This window comes from Artemia sp. Qi Xiang Cuo, chromosome 3 (assembly GCF_049724085.1).
Source record: "Artemia sp. Qi Xiang Cuo chromosome 3, ASM4972408v1, whole genome shotgun sequence".
NCBI lineage: Eukaryota > Metazoa > Arthropoda > Branchiopoda > Anostraca > Artemiidae > Artemia > Artemia sp. Qi Xiang Cuo.
The window spans coordinates 81,623,509-81,638,344 of NC_142796.1; the positions used below are offsets into that span (position 1 = coordinate 81,623,509).

The 14,836-nt window shown below is 36.6% G+C and overlaps 1 protein-coding gene across 1 annotated transcript; it reads right to left on the reverse strand.

Annotated features, from left to right (window-relative positions):
* Window positions 1-1,031: 1,031 nt before the first annotated feature.
* On the reverse strand, window positions 1,032-1,787 carry LOC148954618 (uncharacterized). Its single transcript, XM_089086433.1, has one exon. It carries the CDS (start codon window positions 1,785-1,787, stop codon window positions 1,032-1,034), a length of 756 nt encoding a protein of 251 aa, XP_088942559.1.
* Between the last annotated feature and the right edge of the window lie 13,049 nt (window positions 1,788-14,836).

A 14,836-nucleotide genomic window follows, 5' to 3' on the forward strand; every position in this document is an offset into this window, starting at 1 on the left:
GCTTTGAATTATTACCTGGTGTACGGAAGGTATATTCAGATTCAGCCAAAAACAGAACATATCCTGTATCAGCCTAACATTATTATCCAATGTGTAAAAATATATTCTGCCAGAAACGGACCATCGGCTAAATCAGTTTCAGATTATTATGTTCAAGCCAAGGGACTATAAGTTTCCTATATAGGGGTTTCGGACAAGGCGGTTCTAATAGTGTACTTTTTGTTTTCATCTCATTCTAGTTTTAGGAGCCATGACATTTCATTTTTTTTACTATGGGGCGTGATCGTCTCTTACTAGGTTTCTAGCTACCGCTGCAACCCGGATGAAGTTCTCGGGCCTCAGGGATAAGTCCTATTAAATATGTTTATCACCTACTCTTAGAATTCCTTGCCATATGAACATTTCATGGTTTTATGGTTAGCAGTTAGGACTTTGAATCCTGTGATCTCAGTTCAAATCTTGGTGGGGGCTTTTTGTGATGTGTAGCTTACTTATACTACCATGTAGGTTTCTGCCGTAATTCCTTCTTTTCAATATCAAATTTATTATTATGGGCTAGAGTTTGGTTCTTTACCATAAACTAGTATGCCAAGGCCAACAGTTCTTTATTACAACTATGGTTAAGTTGTCTATTCATGTTAGTATAGGCAAGAGTTTGTTCTTTATTATAAAATTTCTTAAGGGACATAATTAAAATAAATTTGCGTTATACTATCATTTCTAAAGATAAGTATGTGCCCCATCTTGTCAAAGAAGGGAAATCACTTTTTCACATTGGAAGCAGTGATGTGTCTTTTTTTAATTCTTGCTTTCTTTTTTCTGTCGCTGCTAGTAGGGCGCTGAAACATCATAGAGAGATATTCAAGGGTTCATTTAGAAGGGATTTGCTATATCTATTATTTTAATACTTAGGAATTGCTATAATTGCTATAGCCTTTTATAAGCATAACTTAGTCTAAAAATATGCAACGCCAAGTTCAAAAAAACTTTTTCCACAAAATAAGTTTTTCAACGAAAAGTAAAGAACTCTATTAAACCAGTTTATAGAAATGATGCATTGAGATCTTGGTTTTGATCTTGATCTCCTCTTTTTCAAGTTTTCTATTGATATCCTGATCTTGTGCATGTCTAAGTTTAAAGTCTAAGGTTAGAATCCTTTTCAGAAGGCCGCTTGCTTGTGCCTTCGTTTTCGCATCGGTGTTCTTATTCTGTTTAAATTTGTCAATGGCTAAAACGATTGCTTCAAACAAAGTAACTACTGCTTGTATGGTTTCAGCCCTTGCAGTCCACCGAGAATCCGAGATATAAATTGCACTATACTTTATAACACTGTTTAGTCTTCTGGCCTGGTAGCGAATATAAGGCACACAGCAGTCAATAAGTTTAGATACTTTCTGCTGGGCTCCGTTAAATTGATAAGACATTGCACTTGCATAGTCATAAGTCTGGAAAGCTAGTTTATCCAGAGTAATTCCTCTCCTTGACAATGTTCCTATTATACTTTCTGACATACCCTGCCCAGTTTTGTCATTGGCCTCGCTAACATGTAATAGTCTCTCTTTAGGTGTCCCTTTCGAGCTTATAGTATGGATTGCGACTGCAAGCTTATAAGAATGTGAAGCATCGGGTGTCGTATCCGTCATCGCAAAATAAAATTTTGAATCCAAGACTTTGTCAAGGATCTTTTCCTTTACTTTTGCTGAAAGCAAGTAAATTAACTCGTTCTGAAAAATTGTGCGTAAATAAGTAAATTGGTATGGTCTATATCGGGTATCTAGAGCAGCCATATATTTCTTTAGAAGTTGAACAATTTGAACGAAGTTGCCATTTTATTCTTCAGTTCTCTTAAAGGCAATATCCTATCTCGCTAGTGTCCATGCAACGTCCAGAAAATTTTCTAAGGTTTACCGTTATTCTCTTCATCTTTTGCTTGCTGCAAAACCTTAGTTCGGGTACTTTCATTAAGTAGGTAATCCCGATGGCCAAAGTTATTGACAGAATGACAAAAATCAGACAAAGCTGCCTTGGAGAAAACTATCAACGTCATCTAGCTTTTGGCGATATCTGACGCTTTTGTAATCGTTTTTCCGTTAGGAACTTAGATCAGACTCTTATTATTTTCCAAATTTTACCTTTTACACTAATTAAATTGATAATTCTTATTATTATTCTGAATAAAATGTCAAGTGCGCCGAACGCTAGACTATGTTGATAGTTGTTATGTTTTTTGGTTTACACTAGTGCCACTCTCTACTCGCTTACCCATATTCTTTTGTTTTAAGCTTGACTAAAAGTTCAATGTGGAAATCTGACCCAGGTTTAAGAAATACAGAAAAAACGTGCAAAACTGTGGCTTAGAATTTGGAAATTGATGAGCCACAAGCAAATGACCCTGAAGTGCTTTTACGCATTAAATGTTTACTTATAAAAGGATTTTACTATAAAAGTAAGATCACTCGAATTTTCGGAGTGTTTCTCCCCTTTTTTTAAAGTAATGTAAATTTTCTCAGGTTCGAGGCTTTTTGATGAGTAATAATAAACTTAATAATGAATTTTAAATATTCAGAATCAGTACAAAAAGACAATTACAGTTCGATACCGCGATCAAATACTACGTCTTATACATCACAAATTGAATGGTTCTTTTACCTAAACAGTTGTCACAGTACAGTGGTGAAATGACTCTCCTTTGGATCATAAGGATTCGAGTTCGTCCTACTTTGTGGTAACGTTCAGGGTCTCTAATTTACACTTCTTTAGGTTGGATTTTAATGCTCCACATTCTTTACATTCCTCTTATTTTATAATCTATCACTCAGGTAATTCTTGTATGAGCCTTTTCTCCTTTCCATTAAACATAAAGCATTTTCACTAATATGCCTAGCAGCGTCTTAGCTTTCTTCCCTAAGTCACCATCAGCAACTTCACAAATTATTTTCCTAAAAATTTTTCCATCGATCTGCTACCTTGTCAAATTTTAAACTCTCCAGTTTAGTATTCAACTCTCCTTTGAATCTCAAGGATTCGAGTTCGTCCTCTATGTGGCAGCCTGTGGCAACTAGTGATGTATGCTCCAACGGAAATAAGCTAGCTTCATTTTTAGGTCAATTTTCATATCTTTTTTAATGTTTAGGAATTCTTGGTAGTTTTGATTACTTAATTGATCTGTCAGCCTTTTATATTTATACTAACGTCATTGGAACTGACGTCATCATATAGTTTACTGTAAAGTCGTTTATGGTTGTAACCTAGGATTATAACGTCATTCATCATTTTGTGCATGAGGATGCAGTCTTTTGTATAAAATTGAGTTTTATCTTTAATATTATGTTTTGGCATTTACAAAAGGGCGTATAAGAATTTTCTGGTAAATGAACCCTTAAACAGCTTTCTCTCTGTTGTTCTATTGCCCCACTAACAGTGAAGAAGTATAACATAGAAGACACATCAGTGCTACCTATGCAAAAAAGTGATTTTCCTTGTTGTTGTTCAAGATAGGGGACCGTAAGTTTCCTTTCTAGGGTTTTCGGCGATGGCAATTCCAATGGTGCACTTCTTATTTCAATCCAACGCTATTCACGAGGTGTTTAAGGCCATTTTCAGAAATTGCCGTAAGTTTATTTTCAAAATAATATCTTACTATGAAGACTAATCGAGATAACAACTAAATGTTTTCAATTTGATTTAATTAAACTCTTGCTAAATTAATTCATAAACGAAATTTCAATTTCACTAGTTTCGAATTCTTTAATTTGTATTATTTTTAATTCTTATTTTAGGATTTTTGTGACAGAGTCTAGTCGTTATTTTATTGCTTATGTTTAGAATAATAATAGAAAGATTGTTGCTCAAGCATCATCAAAAGAAGGATCTTCCCAATAAAGGCTTCTTGCCGCGGAAACCATTGGAAAAGTCTGGCTACTGGAAAAGTCTGCTCATGATGGGCTTAGTGGATTTACATTCAGATTTTGGGCCAGAGGAAATGTAATCTGAAAAGGTATTTAATGAGGAAATTTGCTCCATCTTTTTAGTTCCTGTTTAAAAATCTAAGGTGGTGAGAGCCCCCCCCCCTCCTAAGGATTGGTTGGAACTGCTCTACTGTGATAAATTTCTAGTTTTTAGGCCTTAAATTCAGTTAGTGGTTTTGTTTCTTTTTTTGGCGAAAGGCAGTATATGGAGCCTACATCATCTTTTTCGAACTTCAAAGTTTGAACTGGTAAGATATTCGAACTGTTATTTATCGTCATGGAATGGCAGTGTGGCCTTTGAAATTGCCTATATTAAAGTAGTAAGTATCCGGTCTCAGTTTATGAGAAAACACAGTTGTGAAATTTTGAAAAAACAATCCAAGAAACGCTAGACGGCATTGGTGGTCTTTCTTTGATGTTAATGCCAGTTTGCACTCCTAAAGCTAGCCATACTTTTTTAGCTTAACCTAAAAATTTACTGTAAATCGTCAGTTAGGTATCAGAAGGTCGCATCTTCATTCTTTGGTAAAACGTGTTAGTCTGCCCACCAGCTTCTTCGTTCAAAAGGGCGTAAGTCAGTTTCATAAGAAAATTCTAGCCTGACTCGAAGAGTCACCTAGTGACTGAAATCAGGACGACGTGTCTAAGTTAATCATTTGGACACGATTCAGAAAGTTGTATCTAGAAATAGGTCTTTTTGAAGGGTAAAAATCATTTCAAACATTTCTTTTTTTGAGTCGATATCACTTTGACTATTTTTTAGCTGTAGCTCGTGATTTAATCCCTAAAGGTTGGTGTTCTATACACATTTTGTTAGCAGCTTTGTACTCCTTCGTTCAAGTGACAAATTGGACAGGAAAAGTATTCAGCACTAACGATCTTAGATGTTGGTATTTACCTATTTCAAACTTAAAATATGGAGCGAAATTAAGCACGCAGTCACCATACCTACAGCGGCATCTTGAATGAATATAACTTTATCTAGTTTATTTGTGCAGTTATTTTTTTCAAAGGATGAGGTACACTATTAAAGGTTATTTATACCTTTATAAGTTCACGCTAGTAGCCAAACATTGTACGAGCTTAGCTCTCCTAAGAAGTATTACAGGATTTTCGAACAGCACAACGAAGGCTGTTTGAGTTCTGCACAGGCTGTCCTGTTCAAAAGACTCTGCTTGGCCAGCGCAGGCTGTCCGAATTCTGTTGCAGACAAAATAGAAGCTCCAACCATAGCTTGTTCGAATTTCACTGAAAAACACTTCTGAGCTCCAACCACCGATCATACTTTCCCTGTGACTCCTAGGACACCTGGACCGCTCAACATGGATTCAAAACAAGAATAAGCGACTTTAAACAAAAAGAAAGCCCTGTGCGTCTTACAAGAAGAAAGGTGGCAAGTGGAAACTGACTGAGCGTGAAGAAGCTAAACTGAAGCCGGTATGTCGTTTGACTAAATGCCTGAAGACTGCTAAACTTAACTGTAGCAGATTTAAGGAAGAAGAGAGACAATAAATGCATAGTGGATGTTTGGTGATGAATGACGGCCAGGAAAAAATTTACGCGGCCGGCCTTGTCGTTGTGATTAGCGCAAAACGTGATCGAAGCCAGGAAGACAGTTTAAGAAGAAGTCTCACTTCTGAGCGCTTTTTGGAAGACTAGTCTGATGCAACTTTCTGTGTTTGTAAGAAAAATTTTCTAAATACGTATTTGCTCAGACTGAAATAAGTCTGCAACTGGCCGAAAAAGGGACAGACAGATCATGGCACCTAGAGATCCCCGCATCTTTATGCGACAGTTCGGGGATGGAATAGTGGAAATGAGAAGCTCAGAAGTTCTGAAAAAGAGGTCATTGGCACATTCCTTGACAGCTTTTCGAAGCTGCCAAGCCATAACTACAGGCAAATACTTCGAGACTGTATCTCGAACCCTTCTTTAAGTCCAAATTGGAAGTTCATGTATTCTATAGGGAAAGTTGCGTCAAAGGGAAGCATAAACCACTAAGTGTAAGGCTGTTCGATGACACCTTTTATCAGAAAAATATCTCGATTTCTTCATCCAAGAAGGATTGCTATTATACTTGTGTTGCACACGAAAACGGAAACGTCACTGACGAAGTAGGGAAGGAAAATGTTGCAGTGAAAAACAAAGCAAGTGATGTAAAAAATGCAAACAAGCCTTCAGCTAGTGATGTTATTGGCGTCTATACGCAAGACCAACAGACTTTGCTACAGCTTCCGAGCAACAATGCTGGAATGATGTACTACAAGAGTAAACTCAACGTGCACAACTTTACATTCTATGATCTAGGCTCACGAAGCGGCTGTTGTTACATCTCGGATGAAACTCAAGGTGAAATAAATAGCTCTGAGTTTACGAGTATTATTGTGGATTTCATAGGACGAAATTCAGACTGGAACGAAGGTTCTTATTTTGTGGTCCAATAGCTGTGGTTACCAAGATAAGAGCTGCCCTCTCTCTAGCGCCTTGGCCATGCCTACTGCCAAATATAAAGTTGCTATTATCCAAAAGCATTTGATTATGGGATACACACTGATGAAATTTGGTTCCATGCACGCCTGTGTAGAAAGAAAAATCCGAAAAGAGAGGCTGTACCTCCCGTACGAGCTTTTAAACAAGATCAAAAGAGAGCGGAAAGACAGACCATACGACTGCAAGGTCCTTAATCATGAATTCTTCATGATTAAAATTATCATTTCAAGACTCCCCTGCGCTGTAAAGAACGATGTTTTCATAATGTACCCAACTGCAAGTTATCTTTCAATGTATTTTTCAGGGTGTTTTTCGGTGAAAATAATCCCAAAAAAGTAAATATTTTATGGAAACACGATTTTATTATTACTTAGACATTTTTCAAAGTAATGTCAAGTGATGATACTGATGACAAGATAAGTGACGATATCAAGTTTTGAAAGCTCTAGTAGGGGGGGGGGGAGGATAATTTAACTAGTGAAAATACCTTAACAAGGCATTTTTCGTGGGAATACCCCTAAAATGGTAATTTTGTTTATGAAATAAAGATTTTTCTTACTGCTTAAACTTTTTTCAAAGCAATATCAAGTGACGACACCGATAACACGATTTGCCATGATATCAATAATTTCAAAATCTAGGGGGGGGGGGCAGGTGGCTGTTTGGATAATTTGTTCAACTAAATACCTAAACGAGGTATTTTTCAGGTGAAAATACTCCAAAAACATGAATATTTTATGGGAAAAAGATTTTTCTGATTACTTAGTTTTTCAAAGTAATCTCAAATGATGATGCTGATGACGCAATGAGTCATTGTATCTAGATTTAAAAAATCTAACGGGACTGGGAGGGCAATTTTTCAGTGAAATTATCAGAGGAAGGTAACTTTCGGTAAAAGTACGCACTTGTTCAACGTTTTAGATTACCTAAATTGTATTGCCTACAAAATGCTGGTCAAATGATTTCCTTCAAATGAGCCCTTAAATATCTATCTATAATGTTTCAGTACTCCATTAATGGCGATAGAAAAACAAAGAGGAGGAGAAGAGAGGAGAAAATGAAAAAAAGACACCACTGCCAGGGGCGTCCTGAGGCTCATTTTATCGGGGGGGGATCTTCCTAAATTTTACCGAATCGCTACCTGATTTACGCCGAATTTTCTTCAGAAATCAAGAATTTCGCTAAATTTTGGCCGATTTTGCGAAATTTTTGCCGAAATTTTTGCCTTCGGCGAAAATTTTACCGAATGCCAAAAAATTTGGAGGGGGCGTGGCCCTCCCCCCTCGGGGCGCCCCTGATCACTGCCTCCTGTTAAAAAAAAACTAATTTCCTTGTTTTCATTAAGATCATTCAAATTTTTAGTGTTTCTCCCCTTTTTCGGAAGTCAGGCAAATTTTCTCAGGCTCGAGGCTTTTTCGTGTGGAACATTAAAATTAGTAATGGATTTTAAATGTCTGAAATTAGAACAGAAAGACAATTCCTCTGATTTATTGCTATCATTACATCATATTAATTGTTATGAAAATTAATTTTTTTTTAGACTTTTGGCTACTATTGGCCCGAGTCTCCCCTTATTCGCAGTTCGTTAGGGCGACCTAATATTACGTCTTAGACATCACAAACTGAATGGATATTTGATCTAGACAATCGCTACAATACAGTGGTGAAAGGACTCTCGTTTGGATATCAATGATTCGAGTTCATCCTACTCTGTAGTAACATAAGGATTTGCATGTGCTCTTTAGACTTTCTGGTAAACCATTTTTAAATTAATACAACGTTGAAGATCAAAAAATGTTATTCTTTTTTTATTTAAACTTATGCTACTCAAACATTTTTTTGCAATTCTGTAGTATAACGGTGGCAAAGGGGTACGTTGTCCTCGGTGCTAGGTGTATTCCTACTCTGTGGCAACGTGAATTTAGCGTAACGATTTTTGTAATAATTTTTTGAATTTTTGTCAAATAACGATGCCAAGGGGCGTGTTACCCTCAGCGCTAAGCGTATTCCTCCAGGAGAATTTCCATCGGTGGAAATTTCCCCCCTCCTCTCCTCCCTCCCACAAAAAATTCTACCCATGTATAAAATTGTGTAGCCCTAAAACTAATTTAAAAGATATATTTCTTTGTAACGGCGATGCAACTTCAAGTTATTTTTCAAAACAAAGCGGGCGAGGGAATTTTATAGTTTTTTTCAATTAAAATATGAAAGCAAAATGTAATTTTCAAAATCTAGTGAAGACGTAAAAAGTAGAATAGTAATTCTTAAAGATATCCCTTTTTTCTATTTTCCGAGATTCTGTAGTTTTGATTTCCTGTTTGTTTTGTTTTTTTCTTTTTCTTTTTTTTCATTTTCGCACAGACGACAGGTCCAACATGGTAAAGAACCCCACAGGGGACAAAAGGAAAAAAAAAGTTAAAATTATCGGACTTCAATTAACTTCATTGAATCAATTCCTTAATTGAAGTTAATCTGTTGTTTTCCTCAGGCGAACAAAAATCTGCGCCGTAAAAGCAGAAACAAAAGTTCCAGGAGGCTTCCCAAAGCTGAGAGCTTTATTTATTGAATTGCGGTACTCAATACATCGTTCCACTAATTACTGGTGAGTTCGGCAAATGTACAACTTGCCACAACAGAACGGAACGCTAAACATTCCACTCTTTAGAACCACCACAAGTTTCATCCCTCCCAGAATATAGGCATATACCCATAAGTCCAGCCGATTTAAAAAAAAAAGTTGTCCGATATTTCAATTAAGTGCGTTTAAGCTTCTCACCCAAGCCTCGTTTATAAGGTAAAAATAGCTAATTCTGTAACAAACAAAACTATTCTTGCGTTGTTTTTTTATTAAAGAAATAACACTGACATGCCACCCCGACCTACTGCCAACACACGGCCATTTGAGACAATATCAACTTAAAAATATCAATTATGAGGTAACAGTGAGCAGGGAATGTAGAAAGATCTTATCTAAGCATTGACAAAACAATAAAAATAATAAATACAAAACACCTTCCTTCACCAAGAATAAATTTGTTGGGGTATTTTCACGGAAAAATTCCTTGTTTAGGGGTTTTTATTGAAAGAATTGTCTACCCACCCCCACCCCTATACTTAGAAAAATCTAGATATCATGACTCATCAGGTTGTCACTCAACAGTATCATAAATAGAGAGTACTCTGAAAAATGTCTGAAAGTAATAGGTAAAAAATTTATTCCATAAATTCTTCACCTTTTTGTGGGCATCTACACCGAAAAAATTCTTTATTTAGGTTTTTTCATTGAAAAAATTATCCTCCCATCCCACCCCTCTCCTATGTTTTTAAAATCTGGATATTATGGCTCATCACGTCGCCAGTATTATCAGTTGAGATACTTTGAAAAACGTCTAAGTAATAAGGGAAATGGTTGTTTCAAAAAACCTTTACCTTTTGGGGTAATTGTTACCGAAAAATACAGGCATTTTTAGGCATTTTAAATTAAAAAAACGATTCTGTCCCCCCCCCCCCATAGATTTTTGAAACTTAGATATCATGACTCGTCACGTCATCAGTATCATCACTTGATACACTTTGGGAAACGTCTTAGCAATAAGAAAAATCGTTATTCCGAAGGATGTTTACCCTTTTTGGGGTATATAGTAAATAAAGTAATCGGATTAACGACGCTTCTTGGCTATTAAAGTCCTTGTGTTGGCCCTGCAGTGTCTACAGAAGGCATAGGGGGCTTAAGCCTCCCTCATCTTATCGTTTGATTTTCGGACTCTTTTGAACAAAATGGCTATCTGAAAATTTCGATTGAATTCATTTGGGGAAACGAGAACGTGGGGGGGGCTAGTTTCCCTTCGATCACTATTAGCTCCTAAAAAAGGTACTAGAACTTTCAATCAAATGAGCCTCCTCCGAAGTATTTACGAGCCCCCCCCCTTTCATAGCAACCTTATATGCCCCCGGGGCATAGCGTGCAATCCTTGCTAGTTAACCTAATTAACCTTCGGTCTCTTTGGAATCTTTGAAAGTGAACTAGAACTTTCTATTTTCAATCAAATGAGCCCTCTCTGAAGTTTGTATGAGTATCCCTTCTATAAGAACCATATATATATCCCCAGAGTATAACTTACAGCGCCTGTCTCTGGGCCCTTGGGGGTTTTGTCGATCCTGGAGTTTTAATATCTGATGCTTGAATTATTTTTGACAAAATGGTCACCTCAAATTTTATCGGATGGGTTTATCCATCCGATAAACCCAAAGGCGTGGAGGGCGAGAGGGCTAGTTGCCCTCCGATCTTTTTTCACTCTGAGAAAATGAACTACAACTTTTAATTTCCATCCAAATGAACCCTCTCTGAAGTTTATACGAGCATCCCTACGGCCCCAACATACGGCCTCAGGACATAGTTTACAATGCCTGCCGCCCGGGCCCTGGGGGGTTTTGCTGTTGGCTTGTAGCTTGATTAGCTTAGTTTGGTGTTCACTTTAGCCTACATCATGGGTGACAACTCTAAAAGGAGCTATAGACCACCTAGTCACAGAGAGATGAGATCAGACTGCTCCATCTAATACAGTGGAGCTGAATCTATCAATGAGCAGATTACTATGCTCACCTCACACATTAACACCCTTAAGAACAAGCAGAAGCTAATTGCAGATTCAATTAATGACCAAAACCTTAAATCTACTATGGCAGAAGTTGTCAGTGAGGCACTGTCTAATGAGGTTGGTTCTTTGGTTGAGGCCTCTGTTAAAAAACTTGCCTCTAGTCACCTACCTCCTGCTTTTGATGCTAATAACATGGAAATTATTAAACAAGAGGTATATAATAGTCTTAAAATGGATTTTGATGTGCTTGTGGAAAAATCACTAAAACAATATGATTTGAGGATGTCAAAGCTTGAATCATCTCTTCATTTGCTTGACTCAGGTTTGTCAGAGCTGCAGAGATCTCTGAAACCAATTCAACTCAATGTGGATCGTCTGAGCGATCAGTTTGACCAAATGAAAATTTCAAATCAGCTGATCCTATTTGGTTTCAAAGAAAACCTCTATCCAGAAGCTTCTGAAAGCAAATTTCTTGGATTTTGCAGTACTAGGTTTCCTGGTATTTCTTTGACTAAGACATAGTTTCTGTTAGAAGGATTGGAAAACAAGGCTCAGGTTTGAAATCTCGCCTACTTGTTGTGGAATTTTGTAGTCCAAGAATGCAGCAGTTTATTCTTAGAGAAAAGAAAAGTTTACAAGGTAGTGGTGTCTTCATTTCTGAGTTATTGACAAAGCCTAGACTTCAGCTACTTAACTATGCTAAATCAAAGCTTGGGAAGAGGTCTACATGGTCCAGTGGAGGAGAAATACTTACCAAGCTTTCTGATGGTAAAGTGATCACTGTTAAAGAGGCATCTCAAGTTGATGTTCTCCAACATTCAACTACACCCCAACCAACCCCCGCCCATTAATGAAATAAACCATTTTTCCCCTTTTAGCTCTGTTGTTTTTTTTTTTTTTTTTTTTTTTTTAGACCTTTATTATCTAATTTTTTTAATTATTCTTTCATTTATTTTGTTTTACATTATTTTTTTAAATGATTTACATAAATCATTGATAACTCTGTCATCTGGTTGCTTGTTTAGTGTTTTGCCTTTTTCTTTACTTTGTTTTTGCCTTTATCATTTTAATTGTTTGTTATTTTTTAATCTTTTTGAGCGTCGAAGCTGTTGAGTTTTCTTTGTCTTGCAGGCTTTTTTTTTTTCTTCTCTTTCTTTTCTTTGTTGCCTACAAGTTTCACTTTTTTAGTTTCAATTTACCCTCTGCTATTTTAGCCTGTTTGTTTGATATTTTGTTCATTTGTGAAGATATTGTGTGCATTTGTTATGTGTGGTAAATCAGGCTGATTTTTCTTTTCTTTTGAATTCTTCTATTCTTAAATCAATTATCTTTGAGCAACCAAGTAGTGCTGGCAAACAAGAGGCCCACACACTTGACCCTCTTCTTGGATCTATGGTTAATTCTAGTTGCAATTATCAAACTACTATTGATTTTTGTGATAAAATCATGCCTTCTCTCTCTTCAAATAGTTGCGTTAATGTATTTTGTTTGAATGTACGTGGGGTACGAGATAAGTGGGATAGTCTGAAATCATATTTGTGGTCTGATAATTCTTGCCCTTTTGATGTAATTAGTTTAACTGAAACATGGTTATCTGATAGTGATAATTTAACAGCTTATGATATGCATGGTTATATTGCTATTCATGTCCCTAGAGTGGTAATAAAGTGCTCCGGGGGCATTTCTTTATTTATAAAATCTGATATTAAATTCAGTAGACGGTATGACCTTGAATCCTTGTTTAATTCAGTAGTGTCCAATAGTAGGACTGTTTATTCTTTTGTCATTGATCTGAAAAGCCAGTTTGCATGTGATACTGTTTGTTTGTTTTATAAGCCCCCTCCTTTTCCAACACATCTGTTCTGTGATTTGCTTGATCAGCTTTCTGGTGCAGTGACTTTCTCTAAAAAACGTATTTGTGTTTTGGGAGATTTTAATTGTAATATGTTAAATGTTGGATCAAGTGATGAATGTGACCATCTGTTTGATGTGCTTTCTTCTTCTGGGCTACTTCCTTCAATTTTTCTCCTTCTCGTGTTGATCCTACAAGAAATTCTGCCACTTTGATAGATAATATTTTCATTTTTCATTCTCCAAAATTGAAGTTTACTTCTGGTCTTGTTTTCACTGATCTGTCTGATCACTTCCCTATTTATCTATCACTTTTTTTACCTAATACTGAGATTGCTGTGAATAAGCAAGGTGAATCTTCTTTTAGAACTTTTACAGATAATGAAATTTCTAATTTAATTCTTAGTCTTCAGAGTAATGATTGGTCTAGTGTTCTTGAAGCTAATGATGTTGAATGTGCAACAAGTTTATTTGTGTGTCGTATGGGCGCTCTATTGGATAAGCATTTTCCTCTTAGGAAGAGACCAAGGAATTCTACACCCAAATGCCCATGGATGTCCATAGGTCGGATTAATGCTACACATATGAAGGCGTCTCTGTTCAAGGTTGTATGTTAAAGTAAAACACAGGATGATCTTTTGAAGTATAAACATTACAAAAATGTACTTACAACTTCAGTACGTGCAGCCAAAAAGCTTTATTTTTCGCGTCGAATTGATGAGTGTAAGGGGAACTTGCGTAAGGTTTGGAATGTAGTTAATGAAGCTATTTCTCGCAAGAAACTCAAACAGTCCCCCCCATGTCATTACAGGAATGCTGATGGATCTATTGTGGATAAAAATTCTTCAGCAAATGCCTTCAATTTGTATTTCACCACTCTTCCTTCAGTTCCCATTCAACCCACGAGTAGAGTAAGTAGTTTTCCCATAGCAGAAAAGTCATTTTTCTTTTCCCCATGCAGTGATATTGAGATTTATAGTATTATTTCCCAGCTTCCAAGTAGCCGTTCAGTTGATGGTTTTGGTTTGAGTAATAATGTTCTTAAAAAAATTGGTCAGTTTGTTTCTAACCCCATCTCACACATAACTAACCTCTCTTTCTTCTGGTGTTTTCCCTCATTTATTTAAAGTTGCAAATGTTTTACCTTTACATAAAAAAGGTGATTCATCTCTAATTTCAAATTATAGACCCATTTCTCTTCTTCCTGTCATCTCCAAGGTTGTTGAAAGAGTAGTGTATCGTAGACTCTCTTCATTTGTTTTTAGTACTAATACGACTGCAGGAAATTCTCTCATAACTAACCATCAGTATGGTTTTCGTCCCACTTTCTCTACCTCGTATGCACTTTCAGATGCAACAGAGTTTGTGCGTGTTAATCTGGACAAGGGCTTGTGTGTTTTGGGTCTATTTCTTAACTTTTCAAAGGCCTTTGATATGGTTGACCACTCTGTTCTTTTGTCTAAACTATCTTCATTTGGAGTGCATGGAGTCCCACTAGAATGGTTAAGGTCTTATCTGTCGGGAAGATCTCAGTATGTTTCAGTTAATGGTAATTCTTCCACTACTTTGCCTATATTGAAGGGTGTCCCACAGGGCTCTGTGCTTGGACCACTTTTGTTTTTAATTTATATTAATGATCTCGTTGATGGTCTTCATCCCCTTGTGCACCCTATTCTTTTTGCTGATGACAGTAACTTTTTCATTGCTGCAGTGGACTTGCCATCTGCCACTTTCCTAGCTCAAGGTCTTCTTGATAAAGTAAAAGATTGGTGCTGGTCAAATGGTATGACTCTCAACAGCCAAAAAAGTGCCATTGTACACTTCAGGACCCCTTATCGCATGAGAGATGTAAGGGAGCCAATCATCCTGACTTATGGGAATGATGTTATACCGCAAGCTGCTCTGGTGAAATTTCTTGGTGTGTATCTT